The sequence below is a fragment of the Scardinius erythrophthalmus genome (assembly GCF_964197995.2).
Source record: "Scardinius erythrophthalmus genome assembly, chromosome: 17".
NCBI classification, from domain to species: Eukaryota; Metazoa; Chordata; class Actinopteri; order Cypriniformes; family Leuciscidae; genus Scardinius; species Scardinius erythrophthalmus.
The window spans coordinates 27,187,416-27,207,306 of NC_138237.1; the positions used below are offsets into that span (position 1 = coordinate 27,187,416).

Sequence of the window (19,891 nt, forward strand, 5' to 3'; positions counted from 1 at the left end):
TGGAATATATGGCCATGATGTGTCTTCCTACATGCTTGTTTAAGAAATGAAAAGCTACACACACCATCTAAAGAACTGTTGCCAAACATATGACATGCTATAATCACTGCAATAATGATCCAATCATATTCTCTTGAGCATTTGCCTATTTAAATCTGAACCATTTTCCTTTGCCATTAGTCGACCTGCTGGGTCACAGAACGAATTGACTGGACAGTTCAACTCTTACCGTGTGAATTCTAAAACCTAGTGACTGACTTCACTTAGAAATGGGAGATGAAAGCTTGAATGAAATACAGTATTGTTAGCTATGTCGATGTCCTCATGCTGAGTTATGTTTTCTAACTGGATATATCCACAGCAGTTACAGCGAATACGCCTCAAGCGAGCCTTAATGCTATTATGTTTGCGTCAATGTAATTGTAAAAGCAGTCGTACTGCTTCACTATTTCAGCGATGTGTGCTTGAAATGGCACGCATTTTGCAAATGGAGTGAAACAACATTCAATTCAGAGAGAGGTCGGGCAGGAGGACGCAATGCTGGTCAGTGACAATGCTTTCTGTCTGTGTTCATTTCCCAGGCCTCACCGAGTCTGTCATTGCGGCCGCCTGCTCCAGAGTCGGACAGAGCGTTCTGCATTTGGACAGGTACCACTCAAGACACTATTAGACTGGGAGATTCCTTGAAACTCAGAAGGATTGCTTTGCTATTTTCTTATTTCTGCTTTGTACCTTCAAGTGAAGTGGATTTTGAGGCTCAGTGTCTATGCAATGAGATTTACGTAAGCAGATGCACACAAACACTTGAATGACGTTGAATAAATGACACTTTTTTCATTTTACAGGAGGAACTACTATGCTGGAAACTGGGCAAGCTTCACATTCAATGGCCTGCTCTCGTGGATCGAGGAATATAAGGTCATTATTTTAGCTTTTTCACTCACATATAAATTTGAGAGTTTGGTGTCCTTGTTACATGTAGTTACTCTAGTAATAAATATAATTATGCATAATTACATGCAACTAACCCTAAGTGCATGTTGTCAATTATTACTTAAATGTATAATTGCACTGTAACACGGACACCTTAAGATAAAGTGTAACCGAGAATTGTTCGAACTGAATAACTAAAAAAATAAAAAACTGATTTACTTTTTAGCAGTTTTAAGATGTAGGTCACCTTGTGGTTTTTAGCCAACGGTTGATTTTGGTTTATAATGTGTGTTCTCAGAAACAGCAGGAGGTACAGATCGCAGAGTCGGAGCAAGTATGGCGAAGCTTGATTGATGAGGGAGAGGATGTGATGCCTCTCAGCTCCGTGGACTCCTCTATTTCCAACTTAGAAGTTTTCTGTTATGCCAGGTTAGCAATAATTGTGATTCACTTACGACTCACGTGGTAAAAATTGGCCAAATGCACACATTTTTGATGGCAGGTCCTGTATGTTTGGTCTCATCAATGCACATTTTCTTTGAATTTCAGTGAATTTTTAACAATTATACTTTGGGGGACCTTTTAAGGTATTGTGCAGCATATAATCAGAATAATAATAAACGTGCTGCATGACAGAAACTATTTGAATTGACTTCTAAGTTAATTCAAATTAAAGTAAAAGTAATTAAAGTACACTGTAAATAATTTTTCATCAAAGTTGTAAATAAAGATTATTGTAGTACGTTTGACAAGAAAATGCTATTTCAGTCTTTCTAATTAAAATTTCACCGTTTTTGTGTGTGTAAAAAGTGCTAAAGTGGCAGATAATTAATAATATATAAATGAAATCATTTATAATGAATAATAATAATTTATAAATGCTACTAACAATAAATAAAATAATAATTAACTATAAGTAAAATAATAGTTAACTACACTTTTTTTTTTTCCTGTTATAATTATTTGATTTATTTTTTTTTTTTATTGTGTAACTTATTTTCATTTGTTAACTACACATATTCAATTCTTCAATGAGCTTGTTGTTTTCTGCCTTTAATACATTGTTAGCTAACTGCGAGATTAGTATATGTATATTTCTGAAATGCATAACTTGGACACAGTCACCTTTGATAACAGATCACTAAAATTTGTAATGTAGACACATGCATTTTATTTAAAGCTGCTTTGAAACGATATGAATTGTAAAAAGCGCTATACAAATAAATGAACTGAATTGAATTTTCCTGTTCTTTTATAGTGAGGAAGAAGAGAAAGACGAAACGAAGACCCCGTTAACAAGCTGTCAGCCAGTGAATCCTGAGACTGAATCAGTAGAGACCAAAGGAGGCTCTACAGAGGCTCAAGACACGTTTACAGGTGATGACGCCACAGAATCCAGTGCTACGACCCAGAACGAGGAGCATCAGGAGCAGCGTACATCTGAGATTGCAGAACCCAGCCAATCACAGGAAGAGAAAGAGCCACAGCCAATCAGCAGCCCAGCAGATCCACCTGTGGAGGTGGAAAAGAAGATAACATATCAAAAGTTGTTAAAAGAAGGACGCAGATTCAACATCGACCTTGTTTCCAAGGTTTGTATTGGTTAAAAATGAAGAGCGAATAATAGGAAACCAATAACTGCTTTAATACCAAGACATCTACTGAAATTAAATCTGACACATAAAGATGTGGAAATAGTTAACTGCTCCATTATTGTCTTCACGTTTACACCTATATGTGTGAATAGATGCTTCAAACTATTAAAATGACTTACTAAAACACCCTCACATACTGATCGCAGTCGGCCATCTAGCTTCAAATGAACTTAGAAGGCAGTGAAATGAAATTTATAGTGTTCTCTTTGACCCTCTTCAAAGTTGATGTATTCACGTGGTGCATTGGTGGATCTGCTCATCAAATCTAATGTGAGCCGTTACGCAGAGTTCAAGAACATCAGCCGCATCCTCACCTGCAGAAATGGAAAAGTGGAGCAGGTATAGAGCAGATATTTTGCATAATTCTAACAGTATAAAATAAATGTAAAATGTTCTTTATCTCTAATGACAATTGATCTGTCTGTCTTTTTTTTATTTGTCTATCTATCTATCTATCTATCTATCTATCTATCTATCTATCTATCTATCTATCTATCTATCTATCTATCTATCTATCTATCTATCTATCTATCTATCTATCTATCTATCTATCTATCTATCTATCTATCTGTCTGTCTTTTTTTATTTGTCTGTCTGTCTATCTATCTATCTATCTCTGTCTGTGTATCTGTCTTTGTCTATCTATCTCTCTGTTTGTCTGTCTGTCTATCTGTCTGTCTTATTTTATTTATCTATCTGTCTGTCTATCTATCTATCTATCTATCTATCTATCTATCTATCTATCTATCTATCTATCTATCTGTCTGTCTCTCTGTCTCTCTGTCTGTCTATCTATCTATCTATCTGTCTGTCTGTCTGTCTGTCTATCTATCTATCTATCTATCTATCTATCTGTCTGTGTGTCTCTCTGTCTCTCTCTCTCTGACCGTCTATCTATCTATCTATCATCTATCTGTCTATCTCTCATCTGTCTGTCTCTCTGTCTGTCTGTGTCTGTCTCTCTATCTATCTATCTATCTATCTATCTATCTATCTATCTATCTATCTATCTATCTGTTTGTCTGTCTGTCTGTCTGTCTGTCTTTTTATTTGTCTATCTATCTATATCTATCTATGTATCTGTCTATCTGTCTATCTCTCATCTGTCTGTCTATCTGTCTGTCTGTCTGTGTCTGTCTCTCTGTCCGTCTATCTATCTTTCTGTCTGTCTGTCTCTCTGTCTGTCTATTTGTCTGTCTGTCTGTCTGTCTGTCTGTCTGTCTGTCTGTCCGTCCGTCCGTCTGTCTCTCTGTCTGTCTCTCTGTCTGTCTCTCTGTCCATCTATCTATCTATCTATCTATCTATCTATCTATCTATCTATCTATCTATCTATCTATCTATCTATCTATCTATCTATCTATCTATCTATCTATCTATCTATCTATCTATCTATCTATCTGTTTGTCTGTCTGTCTTTTTATTTGTCTATCTATCTATCTATCTATCTATCTATCTATCTATCTATCTATCTATCTATCTATCTATCTATCTATCTATCTATCTATCTATCTATCTATCTATCTATCTATCTATCTATCTATCTATCTATCTATCTATCTATCTATCTATCTATCTATCTATCTATCTGTCTATCTCTCATCTGTCTGTGTCTGTCTGTCTATCTGTCTAAATCCAAAATTCTGTATCCTTCATGTTTTTCACATGTGCATTGTATTATAGGTCTGATATAAGGCATCCTGTTTCAAAGTATTGGAGCAATTCCGCTAAAATAATATGATTAAATTGAATTGCTGCTTGATTCATCCATTTCCATTTACTAATGTACCTGATAAGAGTGTTGACGCAAAAGGTGTTTCTCATTTCACTAAATGCAGCATTGTAATGCAAAATCCATCTGTGTGAGTAATTTAGGGCTAAAGGTAAGCTGTTTTCCGCACAATTGTTACACCCCCCTCTGTATGTAATGTGTGTAATATGTGTACTTGACTTGTACATGCAAACTTGCATGAATACATACACAAGTCACTACTTTAACCTGCTCTGTCCTGTTTGTTCCTCGTCTGAAGGTCCCGTGTTCGCGAGCTGATGTGTTTGCCAGTAAGCAGCTGACTGTGGTGGAGAAACGCATGCTGATGAAGTTTCTTACCTTCTGTCTGGACTTTGAGCAACACCCAGAGGAGTTCCAGGGTATGACCCCTAGTGTTTGTTTCCCTTCAGCTCTGTGATTCACATCGAGCATCAGAGATCTGTCACCGACATGTACTGTAGATTTCAGGTCATATTAGACATATCTGTGAGAGCGCAAAATTGAAATCAATATTGACCTATTTAGTTTCATAATGAGTTTTCTTAAAGAAAAAAAGTTTTTCAGATTCTCTCTGAGTTAGTGTGGGTGGGGGAAATATTAGTAATTAATAATATCATTGCCTAATATTCACGATCCAATCAAATGGCAGTGATAATGAAGCCCCACCCTACATTATTTCCCTCATCACAATGTCACATACATTTTAACAAATATAAATATCATGATGTTTACATTTATTTAAAAAAAAATATTTAAAAATGCATGTAAATGAAGTGTAAAAAAATAAATAAATAATAATAATATTGGAAGAATATTTAAACTGCATTTTTTTAATCCTTAAAATTTGTGATAATCGCTTTCTTCTATTCATGTACTTTTTCATGTTTTTTACGCAATGTAATGTTTTGGATAGTGAAGAACCTTTTACAACTATATAAAATTACACAAATTTAATTTATGTTGACAAATTCTACTTTTTTCATTCTGTATCTCCCCCACCAAATCGAGTGCTGTTTCATGTTGTCTTTAAAGCTGTAGCTGTAGTGATATATTTTGGTAAATTGCTCCTTTTATTACAGTGTTAGGCAACATGCTATAATAACCTCTTTGAAAATCATTCATTCAGTCTAGTAGTCTATTTTTTACTCCCTGGCAGGCTTAGTGGGAGGTCATATTGTCCTTTTACACTGTAACAGATTTAAAATTGTCCTTTTTTTAGACTACTCTGAGAAACAATTTAGCGAGTTCCTGAAGAACAAGAAGCTCACTGAGAACCTGCAAGACTTCGTCCTGCACTCCATCGCTATGGTGACGCAGCAGACCCTCACAGAGGAAGGACTGAAGGCCACGCAACACTTCCTGCGATGCTTGGGTCGCTACGGCAACACTCCCTTCCTGTTCCCCCTCTACGGCCTGGGAGAAATCCCACAGTGCTTTTGCAGGTAAACTGTACAGGATGCTGTTTCAGAATAGAGCAGAAAAAGACTTAATCAGGTCATTTCACATAAGGGTTATAATAGTTAACTAAAACTAAATGCACAAAAACATTTTTGTTGAAATATTTTTTTTTGTTTAAAATGAACAAAATTTATATAAGTCAGTACATCTTCCAAAACATGTTTTGTCTGTTTTGCGCTGATTCACTTTGGTCAGCATTTTATAAGTTTATATATCAGGGTGGTTTTTGTGGGAAATTGCGTACATATGTCTCTCGCCCATGCGTGTCTCGTCATATCTGTAAGTAGAGAAAAGTTTATCCGGTTACTTTGACACGTGTATGGTGGCATAGGTCAGTTGTCACAACAGGCAAGAAATATTGACATGGAGCAGCTAAATCTCGAACCTCTGGGTAATCACAACTGCCGAGCAGAGGAGAGAGACAGAGCTCGTAATAAAACAAGAATCAACATTGGCTTGGCTTTTTGGAGATGACAGGTCGGTAAAGTATTTTATTGAACAGATAAGTTGCCATATGTTGCTCTCTAACAGAGATCATTGTAAAGCATTATCTATTGTGAAGGTTCATTTCATTATGGTTGTTGTAGCGCTGTGCTGGAATTTATTTTCAAGAAAGTACCATGTCTATTATTGGGCAAAGCTACAGTAACGTCTTCAGCTAGTCAGCTTGAGATCTAAACTGCTTATATTTCTTAAGCATAGTAGTGAATGTTGTATAAGCAGTAGGATAATCTCTTTCCAGCACAGTCACAGAGTCGAAGCTGAACCAAAACAATGTTCTTGCACAAATTTCATGCAGTTTTCTTTTTTAACCGATAGAGGGTTAAACCAAGAGTTAAAGTGTACCTTTAAATATATGGAAAAAATATATTTAAAAAAAAATGCTAGTTGCCAAAGGCGTCTATATAAGGCTATTATTTGCTAGTGTAAATATACCATATTTTCTTGCCGATACCTGCTATATACACCATTTAAATAGCAATAGATTCAATAGAATAGAATAAGTGAAGTTAGCAGCAATTTCTTAGCGGTATGCTATTTAGACTAAGTGAAAATAGTGATAGATTCTATTATACTATGTAAAAATAGCAGTATTTTATTTTCAATAAATGTAAATAGTAGTTAGATGCTAGTGGCAGATACTATTTGCACCTCAGTGTTGTTGGACATTAAACGGGTCGGTATGCAATAATAGCAGAGTGTAAATTATTATATTTATTAAAATTATGAAATGGATGCCATCTTATTGGGACAATAAAGCTGTTATTTTAGCTAATAACACCTCCCCCTAACCCTAACAGATGAACTTTATTATTAAACACACGTTAGACGCTATATTTCCACTTTTCTAATATTTTCTTCATTTTTTTTTTTAAATAAATGCCTTTCCGATTTTGATATGTGACGGGAAAAGGATTCGGCAAAAGGTGGATTCGAACACGGGTCGATTTGAGTCAAAACTTTATGCCACGCGCCTTACCCATGCACTTTTGCTACTGTTGACAATCCAGCGTCTCACGTAATTTTGTCTGGCCCAACCAGACGTCAGTGGGCGGAGTTATTGTAAATAGCCTCTGCCAACAAGGTGGGCTATTTAAAGGTGCTCTAAGCGATGTTGGATGACGTCACTTCTTGTTGTCGTTCTAAGTATTGTCAAACAAAACGGAGGCTAGCTCGACCCTCCCTCCTCCTCATCCCGTCCCCTCCCCAAATTTTATGCATGGTTCATTTATTATGCATGATTTTCCATGCACATTTTTTTTTCAGGTGCCCTTGTAAATTTTAATTTAAAAAAACTTCCCCTCCCTCTTGCAGTGACATTTCTTCTCTTCTCTGATGACATGTGAGGGCGGGACAACCTGTCAATCACGTGACATCACAGCAATAGCAAACAACAAAATCGACAAAATCAAGTCCCGCCCAATATTTTGTCTAGTTCGAGAAGCCTTTTCACAGTGCGTCACAGTAAAGAAGAAAAGACTTCCATTTTATTTTCCACGGCCATTTTTTTCAACTGGTTTTAGAGTGTGTGTTTTTAACGTTTTAGCTCACACACTCGGCTCTGAGGGGGAAGGAACGAAGCTGGCAGTTAGAAGCAGGGTCAGAGCTCTGCAGGACCCTGAGTGTTTGCTTTTAGCACTTTGAGTCTGCTGGGAGCAGTGCTGTGAAACGGTGGCACTTAGAGACGAGCAGTCTTCAGCCCCATCATCCCAGAAACCATGAGCTGGCGTCTGGCCAGGTTACAGAGAACATCTCCCCAAAGACAAGCAGAACAGTCGAGTGTTTATCTAAAATGCACATATGACTCCAATCTCTGGTTCGAGCTCTGCTCTGAGAAATAAGTCTGTCTGTGTACATATTACGTCAATAGGGCTATAAAGCTAATGTGCCAAAATAGATCAGGTGATATCGATTATTGAGAGGGCAGAGCAATTGCTAAATGTCTCTTCCAATGTAAACACACCAGATAGATATCAATATTTAATCTTTAGTCAAATAAATCATCATTTGTGTCATCTGAAGTTATGTAATCATGTTCTGTGATACGATTTGATCATAATTCCAAGTAAAGGCAACTTAACCCCGCCACCTCACAATTTAAGCTTGATGTGTCTCTTCTGAGATATCTACGAATTTTAATGTGCCTCTTCGTCTGTGAGGCAGATTAATTAGCATTTTTGATTTCCATAGTTTTCCACTAATCACCCTTGCTGACATTCAGATAAGCATGCTAGCGCACTGAGGCATGAACCCACCTGCAAGCTGTCCATCATCTCCGGAGGGAACGCAAGAAACAGTTGTCGCCGCTGACTTTTTTTTTCTCTCCATGACTTCATTATTAAAATCGAGCACTATTTCTTTTCAATTGTCAAAGGTGATGTACAATATGGATGTTGTCAAATGCATCTTAAAAGGAAAGGAAAGACAAAATTTGCTTCGTAAATAAAGTAATAGTTCAGCTACAAATGTAGTAACCAGCTTCATGTCAATCCAAACCTGTATGCCTTTCTTTCTTGCGTAGAATGAAAAAAGGAGATACTTTGAAGAACTTCCTGGCTTCTCTTTTACATATAAAGAAAGTGAAGGATATTTCGTGTCTTCAAGACCCAAAATGACAACAAAAAACACCCAGTAAAAGTAGCCTATACAAAACTATATGAACTGCTTCAGTAGACTTGGAAGTCATATGGACCCAGGGTCCATGATGGTCCTTTAAAAAACCTAAAATTTCAAATTTAAGTTCATAAAAAAAGTCTCAATACAATAACATAAGTCTTAAATGTCATTTTAAGAAGTCTTAAATTTGGGGATGGGAAAAACAGGAAACATGATGTGGTCTAATGTGATTTAAACTTAATTAAATTAATTCAACTCTGATTAAATTAAATAAATAAAATTGTTGTCGAAATGCAAAATTTTTGTACGTTCTACAGGCTTGCGCTTTCAGAGCAGTTCACAATCGAAATTCGAAAGTTAAACGGCCTGTATTATGGCAAAATTCTTTCTTTCTTCCTTTCTACATTATTATTATCCTATTTATTCATCTTGACACAAGAAGGAAAGATCATAATTTAACATATTCACAATATAGGTTTCACTAGTTTTGGCACAATAATCTGGTTATTGCTTTTCATTGAAAACATTGCTCTTGTATCAGAGAAATTCAATATCGGTCGACCTCTAATTCCAATGTATTGATATATCAGCACACAAACCAATTTCAGTACATATTAAATATAACGTGTCTTGAGTATATATTATATACAGTTACCCTGTTTTGCTGATAAGCAGTATTATAATTAAAAGAACCTGAGATAGATTACTTATTTTGAGATTGTATAGGTTTGTTCTGTATGGACATACAACTTTTATTTGTGCAGGTCTTAAAAAAAGGTATTAAGTCTTAAATTTGATTTGAAAAACTCTGGAGGCACTTTATTTAAAAAAAGAGCTTGACAATTCAGTTTTATTAAATGGAAAAGAGAAGCTTGGACATTCTTCAAAATATCTCAGTTTGTCTTCCAAACAGTTATGAAACGACATGTAAATGATGACAGAATTAGTATTTTTGCATGAGCTATTCGCTTATTGAAAAAGAAGAAATGTAGGGCGAGACTTGTTTCTATGCATCGGTTGTTGATTGGATTTTGATTTACACCTGGTATTAAGATGCGTTTTGGTCAATCGGATCACAAGTGGACGACGCTAAATACAGGTGTAAATGGGATCTAAAACGTTTTGAGCTAGTCCACTTTCGACCACTTCCAGAGGGAATCGAAAACACATTCGACCGGATTGCTTTCATAATGTAAGCACTCATGTGGTCGAATGCATTCGAACAGCCACAAAAGACCGGCTACTCTCCGCCCACTGACCTGTGATTCGCAAAGTAAACATCATGGGAAGCGCGTTAGCCAGACGGGATTTAAACTTTGTCAGATGGAGACCCAAGTTTGGTTTGAAGACGAAAAACGTACCAAGCACAATGTTCTCTCACCAATCATGATTTCTAACACGCACTCACTGCGTTCTGTGTGGTCTTGCGGCTTTCAGAGCAGAAACGAAAGCTGATGCTCTCCGTATGTTTTTCTGTCTCCTTTCACATTCATATGTAAATTGCGTGAGCTTTTTTCCTCCATTAGATCGGAAGATCTGTTAAAGCTCATACATGTACCCGCCCATAGACCCTCCCCTCGAAGAAATCAGGACAGAAGTGGTTGAAAGTGGACAAAAGAGACGGATTAAAACACCAGGTGTAAACAGGAATGTCTACTTGTGATCCGATTGACTAAAATGCATCTTGTTATCAGGTGCAAACAGGGCCTTTGACATGCATTTAGAAAATAAATAGGGTTAACTTTCATTTCATCTAACTTTAAAGTCTGCACCATGTGCCATTCGCAAAAGTTGTAGAATGTCACAGCAGACAGGTGAGTCCACTAGAGAAATGAAACGCATACAGAGAGAGATGACAGAAGGAAGAAAGAGTTCAAAAACTTGTGGAGAAATGGAAAGAGATGGACATCAGAGGGGACAAAAGGCGAGGGATTGAGAGACAAAAGTCAGACGGAGAGAACAAGCGAGGGAAGGCGGGTTCATTCATCACGCTGATACCTGCTTGCAGGTGATAGATGGATAGATGGAGGTGCAAACTCAATAATGCTCACTCTCTCAGTTATTCACAGATCAGCGAGCAGCTCCGCTAATATAGTGATGAAATGCTTTACCGTCCTCGCCCCGCATTATCCCTCAAGTTTTGACAGCGGAGACTTTTTAATTTCTAAATAACCTTTGGCACTCTGACTGCCATCCTCCGTCTTCTGCACCCCCGTTCCGGTTCCTCCGTCTCCGTCGCTGGGATGTTTTTTGGATGCCGGCGTGATCCATTCAGCCCGGTAAACACATTTGGCCGTGACAGGTTATGATTTGCACCTGCGATCACGGCGCTCCAATCAGACAACAGTCAAACAGAAACAGATTGAGAGGACGGGGAAATGCATTAATTAGAGGCGATGATTGTCTTCCAAGCATTCCCTCACACGCCGCGTTTCCTCTCTGTCATTCGTTTTCCTCCCCCTTTACCGTGTGTTCTCGGGGAGCAATAAACATTTAATTTATTCAGATCCAAACAGGATTTAATTTTCGCAGAGAAAGGCCTGCCAGCCAGCATGGCGCTTTGTTTTCTTTTAATTATTGGCCAACCATTAGCCCCCCACTCGGCTTCCAGCACCCTAGATTACAAGCGAATTTGCCGGCAATGAACCTGACAGGTAAGTGGTCTTTGCCGCGTGTGGTAATTTTGTTTGTTTAGCATCTCCTGCAAGGCAAGGGGATTTATTGTCGACGCACACGGAACGCTAATAAAACGCTCTCTCCTTTTTTTTTTTTTTTTTTTTCGGGGGCTTCCCATGGGCGCTCAGATGTTTTCCCCAAACCTGGTTTGGCTTTTGAGGAGGAGGAGGAAGCACGTCCAAATGTGGCATCAGGTTTTTTTGTTTTGTTGTGTTTGTGTTGCTTTAATCAAGCGAGTCAAGCTTTTCTTGCCTTTGTTTAATAGACTGAGATCTAACAGGTCACTAGGGATGCATTCAAGATTTTTTAGATTAATGGCTTCAATTCCGGCCCATTATTGACTATCTGCTGGGAGATTGTGCAGAATGTTTTGCTCTTTTGTTTAAAGAGAGTGATTTTTTTTTCTTCTTCTTCTCATCAAACAAACAAAAATTGTCAAAAGGCCTTTTTGTTTTGTAACTTTATTTAAGATTATCAAGATGGAATGTCTAATTGTCACTGCCTATTTTAAGATTAAGATGTCTAGTACTAATTTAAATGGAAAGGCGTATTAACCCTTTAATTAACCCACTACACTTTAAGAGTGCATGAAGGATTGAGTTGCTGTGTGCATTTGTGCTTCAAAGTTGGGTTAAGTTCATTAATAATAAAAGTACAACCTTTATTAACTCTTTATTTTTATTTCTTAATTTATATTTAGTTTATCATTTATCATTTGTTACTTAGTTACACTATCTATCAACAGTTGTTTTTAAAGAAATTAAAGGGATGGTTCGGAGTAAAATCAACCTAGGGTCCTTTGCACACCCCCCCCCCCCCTTTTTTTCCCCTTGGTCAAACATTATTAAAGTTAGAGCTTATTTAGAGATATCAGCCGAATGGCTTAGTGCAGGCGCTAATGGATCCAAGGTTGTATCTCATAAGTTACCCCACTAATAATGCCCAGAATGGTACCAAACTAGCCTGGCAAGCCAGACCTACATCAAGATGTTAGGTCTGGCAACTCACCATAGACACGGCTCAATCCGAGGGGCGGGATAAACAGCTGTCTTTCATATTCACTCTGCACGCAATAGGACAGCGTTTCAACTAGAGGTGGCACGATCCGCCTTTTTTGCCTCCGATACCGATTCCGATACCTGGGATTCAGTATTGGCCGATACCGAGTACCAATCCGATACTAAAATAATAATAATTCAAAAAAGTGCTGAATTACCTAATAAACTGTATCTGTATGCTTGACTGTGGGGAAGAGACTGTGATTATTCTTTTGAGAAAGGCTTTTAAGCTTGACTTAAACATTATTTTCCTAACTTTGTAAAACAAAAAACGGACAAAATATATAGGCTACTATATAATTAAAAAACATTTCTTTTAAAATTTTAAGCGCAGCTTTTTAATGAAGCAGCAACACATGATAGATAGGACAGAACAACTAAAGCTATCAATAAACTTTCGTTGCTCAAAAGTATTGTAATATGAAAGGCTCCAAGCGGCACGAAACGCTTATGCGCATTTCGTGCGCAGAATGATGCGCTTGAAGCGACATGGAGTCACAGTGCACAGCGACAGCACTTCGCATTGAAAAGTTCAAAGCACAAAGGGAAGAGATATTGATGCGTAGTGTTATATTATGCAATTAGTTTGAGCCTTTTAACAGTTTTAATTTCTGAACAGTAGTGCTCTCTACTCCAGTGTTGTGATCTAACAGGCATCCTGGAGAAAGTACCGTGAAACTCCAGCCAGATGAAGTCGCGGTCTCTCCCACCCCGAAACGCGGGCGGGATTTGTATGTGAAAATCTGGCAACCCTGCGTGACGCGTGTTGCTCATCTCTCTTTACGGCATGTCTCTCAGGTGTTGTTAAGCATTTGTATGACAATTTAGGACTAAGGGACGTGATCGTATCGGATCGGGTTATACTCCCGCGATTCATGCAATATCCGATCCAGTGATTTTGGCCAGTATCGGACTAATACCGATACCGAATATCGGATCGGCGCACCCCTAGTTTCAACCAACCAGAGCGTTTTCCCAACAGCGGAGCTAACGTTAGTTGATAGATTCAACTTTTGAAACTTTTGGCAAAACTACGAATACATCTTCCTTTTTTAAGAATGAGTGACGTTCTTTGCTCTTTTCTCAAAGAAAAACTTAACTCCAAGTCCTCCAGAGTCGCGGCCAAAGCCGATTCGAAAGACTGTTCTCCAGCAACTCCGCCATTCTTTATTTTCACGTAGCAGCCAGGGAACCGTCACAACTCTGTCGTCATTATGTTAAGCCCGCACCGCCTACCCTATACACGATATGATTGGCCTGACCCAATTTAGGTTTTTACAGCTCCGAAAGTCAACGGAGAGTTGCTAGACTATGGCTGCAAAATACATTTTGCTCCCGCTAGGGTGCGTCTAGACAGTACCAAACTTCTACAGTAGTACAAATAGGTTCTGTACTCCTAAAACGAGGCATTGGAAAGTTTGTAAGCACATCAGGAGTTTATTTAAATAACACTTGGCTGATGGCTTATGCTACCGCTAACCCGCACGTCAAGGTCACTTCCGTGATTTGGGATAAAAAAAAAAGTTGTTTTTAAAGAAATTAATACTTCTATTGGTTGATCATTAAATTGATCAAAAGTGACAGTAAAGACATTAATAATGTTAAGAAAGATTTCCATTTCAAATAAATTCTGTTCTTTTGAACTTTCTATTCATCTAAGAATCTTGAAAAAACATGATCACGGTTTCCAAATATTAGGCAACTGTCAGCATATTAGAGTGATCTCTGAAGGATCATGTGACACTGAAGACTGGAGTAATGGTGCTGAAAATTCATCTTTGTGATCACAAGAATAAATTACAATTAAAAATAAATAAATAAAAAACAGTTATTTTATGCTGTAATAATATTTTACAATATTACTGTTTTTACTGTATTTTTATAATCAAATAAATATAGCAGTAATGTGGGGAAAAGAAAGACTAGCACCAAATAGCTTTTAGGAATGTCCCTTTTTTAATGTACCTTAATATCCCTTTTCTAGATCAATATAAATAACACAAAGTAGAACATCATAGCTTGCAAAGTGAAATTCGTTATGGATTGCAGCCTATAGCTATCTCAACCTGTTATCTCTGAAAGCGTTAGGATATCATACCATTGCATTTCCTGCGGCATGAAAAAAGCTTCCGTCCTTACGGGCCTCCGTTCAATTTATTTGAAGCTCTGCCGTGATGTTGCCATTAGAGCCCGAAGCTTGTTTGTGCTTCTTGTTACATTACTTTTTAATTACAGAAATAACTAGTTGGAGGCAGTTGTTTTGTGGTGATGTCGGTGGGGTAAAAGGGGGGGGGGGGGGTGTTAGGTGACGAGAAAGAGGGAGTTGTCGAAGATTTATTTTGGATGTGACCTTCTCCACACTCGCTGCAGCTGTAATCAGTGGAATTAATAGCATAATCAAATTATACACAAACTCATAAATCATCGGTGAGCGCGCTGTCATGGCGTCGGGCTATTAATGGCCTCCATTGTTTTGCTACCGTATTAAAAAATCACGTCCCCTGATTCCCGTCTTGATAGGAACTGAAATGCCATTTAGAGGCTATAAAGAGCAGGGGCTTGTGGGGGTACTGGATTTTCACAACTGTTAATTTAGCCGTGATGGCGAGTGATGTCGCCAGGGCGAGTGCTGGGGCCTGGAGAGGGAATGGCAGTGCCCACGCACTCCACCCGACTGCATCATTGCGGCCGACAGCGGGCAGTTAATTAGAGTAATATCAGCTTAAACGTCTGTCAGTTAGGGTTAATGACATCAAAGGGCTTCCCTGCTGCCTCTGTGGGGTTCTGTGGAGGACAGGAGATGGGCCCAGATGATTGCTGGCAGATTTAGCCTCTTTTTTTTTTTTTTTTATCTTTGCACTTTATTAAGATGCCATGTCTCTATATTAATCGGGGCAGACAAGGCCAGAAGGTTGGTTTTTTTCCTCGCTTGTTTAAGCTCGGAGTGAAAAGGAAAGTGTCCTTTTCCATCTCTCCATCTTTGTCTTCAGACATATTTATGTGACCTAATATCCAACCTATGCCCTTCATGTTTCATGTTACTTCATGGTGGCGGATGGATTTCTTTCAGTGTATATTTATATACTGTGTCCTGTTTATATACTGTGTGTGTGTGTGTGTGTGTGTGTGTATATATATATAAACTAGCAGTCAAAAGTTTTGGATCTATTAGGATGAATTAAATTGATCAAAAGTTACAGTAAATACATTTATAATGTTAAAAAACACTGTATTAAAAAAAATGCTGTTCTTTTGAACTTTCTATTAATCGAAGAATCCTGGGAAAAAATTGAAAAACTGTTTTCAACATTAATAATAATAATGAATGTTTTTTGAGCATCACATCAGCATATTAGAATGATTTCTGAAGGATCATGTGACACTGAAGACTTGAGTAATGATGCTGACAATTCATCTTTGATCACAGGAATTTTTACATTTTCTAAATTACATTTAGAAATTACATTTTAAAATATATTAATATAGAAAAGTTGTTTTAAATTGTCATAATATTTAACAATATTACTGTTTTTTTTGTCTTGTTTTTGTTTTTTGTAGTTTTAATCCAATAAATGCAGCTTTGGTGATCAGAAGAAACTTCTTTTAAAAATATTATAAATCTTACCGATCCAAAACTTTTGACTGGTAGTGTATGTCTGTATGTGTATGTCTGTATGTATGTATGTCTGTATGTGTATGTATGTATGTATGTATGTATGTATGTATATATATATATATATATATATATATATATATATATATATATATATATATATATATATATATATATATATACAAACAAACATACATTCATACACAAATACATATATAAACATATACATATATACATGTATATATACAATTATATCCCTTAACACACACACACACACACAGACACGTGTTTATAATTATATATACATACAGTGGGGAAAATAATTATTTGATCCCTGCTGATTTTGTACGTTTTCCCACTTACAAAGAAATGAAGGGACTATAATTTTTATGGTTGGTTTATTTTAACGGATAGAGACAGAATATCAACAAAAAAATCCAGAAAAAAACCCCCACATTATATAAAGGTTATAAATTGATTAGCATTTGATTGAGTGAAATAAGTATTTGATCCCCTACAACCAGCAAGAATTCTGCCTCCCACAGATTGGTTATGTGCCCATGTGGAACACAGATTAGTCCTGTCACTTTAAGAAAGTACTCCTAATGTCAGCTCGTGATGTGTATAAAAGAAACCTGTCCACAGAATCTGTATCTTCCATTCCAACCTCTCCACCACCATGGGCAAGACCAAAGAGCTGACAAAGGACGTCAGGGACAAGACTGTAGACCTGCACGAGGCTGGAATGGGCTACAAGACCATCAGCAAGAAGCTTGGTGAGAAGGAGACAACTGTTGACGCAATTATTCAGAAATTGAAGTCTGGACAAAAGTCTGGAGCTCCATGCAAGATCTCACCTCATGGGGTAAGAATGATAATGAAAAAGGTGAAGGATCAGCCCAGAACCACACGGGAAGAGCTTGTTAATGATCTCAAGGCAGTTCGGACGACTGTCACCAAGCAAACCATTGGTAACACACTACGGCGCAATGGATTGAAATCCTGCAGCGCCCGTAAGGTCCCACCGCTCAAGAAGTCACATGTACAGGCCCGTCTGAAGTTTGCCAATGAACATCTAAATGGCTCCGAGATGGCTTGAGAGAAAGTGCTGTGGTCAGATGAGACCAAAATTGAGCTCTTTGGCATCAACTCGCTGTGTTTGGAGGTGGAAACATTATGCTTTGGGGCTGTTTCTCTGCTAAGGGTACAGGACAGCTTCACCACATCGAGTGGCCGATGGACGGGGCCATGTACCGTAAAATCTTGGACGAGAACTTTCTTCTCTCAGACAGAACACTTGAAGATGGGTCGTGGATGGGTCTTCCAGTATGACAATGACCCAAAATACACCGCCAAGGCAACAAAGGAGTGGCTCAAGAAGAAGCACATTTAGGTCTTGAAGTGGCCTAGCCAGTCTCCAGTCCTTAATCCTATAGAAAATCTGCGGAGGGAGTTGAAACTTCGAGTTGCCAAGCGACAGGCAAGAACCATAAGGATTTTGAGAGTATCCGTAAAGAGGAGTGGACCAAAATCCCTCCTGAGATGTGTGCAAACCTGGTGACCAGCTACAAGAAACATCTCCCCTCTGTGCCTGCCAACAGAAGCAACAAGTACTAAGTCATGTTTTGCTTGGGGATCAAATACTTATGTACACACACACGCTTTTAAAAATACTTTTATTCATCAAGGAAACATTAAATTGATCAAAAATGAAAGTAAAGACATTAACAATGTTACATTTCTATCGTTTTGAACTTTCTATTCATCAAAGCATCCTGAAATATATCCTAAATATATCATGGTTACCACAACATTTTTAAGCAGCACAACTGTTTTTAAAATGTATTTTCTAATTTCAGCAAATTAGAATGATTTCTGAAGGATCATGTGACATTGAAGACTGGAGTAATAATGCAAAACATTTTTCCTTGCCATCAGTTTTTTAAATATTAAAACAAAATAAAAATATATATAATATTTGACAATACTTTTACTGAATGTTTTACAGCGTTCTTGATCAAATAAATACAGCCTTGGTGAGAATTAGAGATTTCTTTAAAAAAAAAAATTGAAATCTTATTTTTCTTCTGCATTTATTCTCATAAAAAATTCTAAATAAATAAATCATCTTTATTTGTTTCTTTATTTATATTAATGAAATAACCCAGTGTGTGATATAGTAATTTTCTATGGTTAAGGGTGTAATCATGTAAAGTGTCACTAACTATCAGCTTCTAATGGCTTATTGCCTTCGTAAAACTGCAGAAATGGCAATAAGATAAAGGACACTGGACACCAATGTATAAATAGTTACTGTGTGCAATCACACAAAGTATGTTGGCTACTTTATCTCAGCTTCTGTCTGTCTGTCCACTCATCTTTTTTGTGTTTCTCTCTGTCTAGAGAGTTTGTCTCCAGGCTTTTAAAGAATATTTGAATCACTTTGTCGTTTATAGTTTAATTAAGCTGCTATATGTTATCACCACAAAATCTCAAGAAAGCCTTACTTGTAAAGGTAACACATTTTAAGATCTTGGTGACATTTTTGCCTTGTCAAATGCATTGGATTTTGTCCTTTCTGTGTGGACAAGGTGTGATCAGCCCTTTTTAATGTCATGCCATCAGCTGTAATTACGGGTGTTTAGCAGTTCCATTCAGATTGGATGTCACATAAATAAACGCAAGCGTATGTAAAGTGTTACTTTTTTTTTTTCTCCTTGCAGAATGTGTGCCGTATTTGGAGGAATTTATTGTCTTCGACACTCAGTGCAGTGCCTGGTTGTGGACAAGGGATCCAACAAGTAAGTAGTTCACTGATTCTGTTCTTGCACTTTGACAACACACATTTAGATGAAAAACAACAACTTTCAACTCATAACACTCAGAAATTCAATTAGATAAGTAGATTAACTTCCTCCTCCGGTTGATTCACACCACTCCAGTATCCCAAGGCTGATCAGAGCCCATTTGTGTACGCGGTACTCAAAAACAAGGCCAAGAGATGGCGCACATGAGTGAATGGGGGGAGGGGGAGGGTGTGTATTCGGAATATAGATATGAAATTAATTTTCAGGGAGACAGCGGTACCAGCCCCCCTTAAGCAGCCGAGCTCGGAAGACAAATCACAGACTCTGCCACTTGGGCCGGCGATGAGTGATGCCGCTTTTTCCTCGTGGCCTTACCTCCACTAATTGATTTTCATCTGAAGACAAAAAAGCCCTCTGTTGCTGCCTCTTAAAAAATGAGAGTTCATCTCCCGTCTCCCTTGATTAATCTGTGCTGATAATGTGCGTCAGGCCCCACCAGAAAGGCCTTTAATGAGTTTCAAAGGTGGATTGTTGTCATAAACTAGGTTAGATCTGGGTTTTTTCCCCTCTCTCTTTATTCCTCTCTCATTCTTTGGCCCTCTCTTTGGCGATTTATATTGAGTTTCTTTCATCTTGCTGGTGAATGACCCAGGGGGCTTGGATTCCTCTGGATGTAGCGCGCGATACTTACACATGTGATAGCAGTAGCTTACTAGTGTTAAGGCTATTGCGTACCTTGCCGGTGCAGCAGCGCTCAAATTAGATGCATTTCCCTGTCGTTTATCATAGAATCATAAATTGGTCGT

The 19,891-nt window shown here is 37.7% G+C and overlaps 1 protein-coding gene across 1 annotated transcript in view; it reads left to right on the plus strand.

Moving 5' to 3' along the window:
* Positions 1-19,891, plus strand: part of chm (CHM Rab escort protein) — a 74,151-nt gene that overhangs the window by 27,909 nt on the left and 26,351 nt on the right. The window contains exons 2-9 of the mRNA XM_081390299.1: positions 582-648; positions 846-918; positions 1,232-1,362; positions 2,192-2,525; positions 2,811-2,927; positions 4,616-4,736; positions 5,576-5,798; positions 19,002-19,079. Of these exons, the coding sequence (XP_081246425.1) occupies positions 582-648; positions 846-918; positions 1,232-1,362; positions 2,192-2,525; positions 2,811-2,927; positions 4,616-4,736; positions 5,576-5,798; positions 19,002-19,079 (1,144 nt within the window). The remainder of the gene's footprint in view (positions 1-581; positions 649-845; positions 919-1,231; positions 1,363-2,191; positions 2,526-2,810; positions 2,928-4,615; positions 4,737-5,575; positions 5,799-19,001; positions 19,080-19,891) is intronic.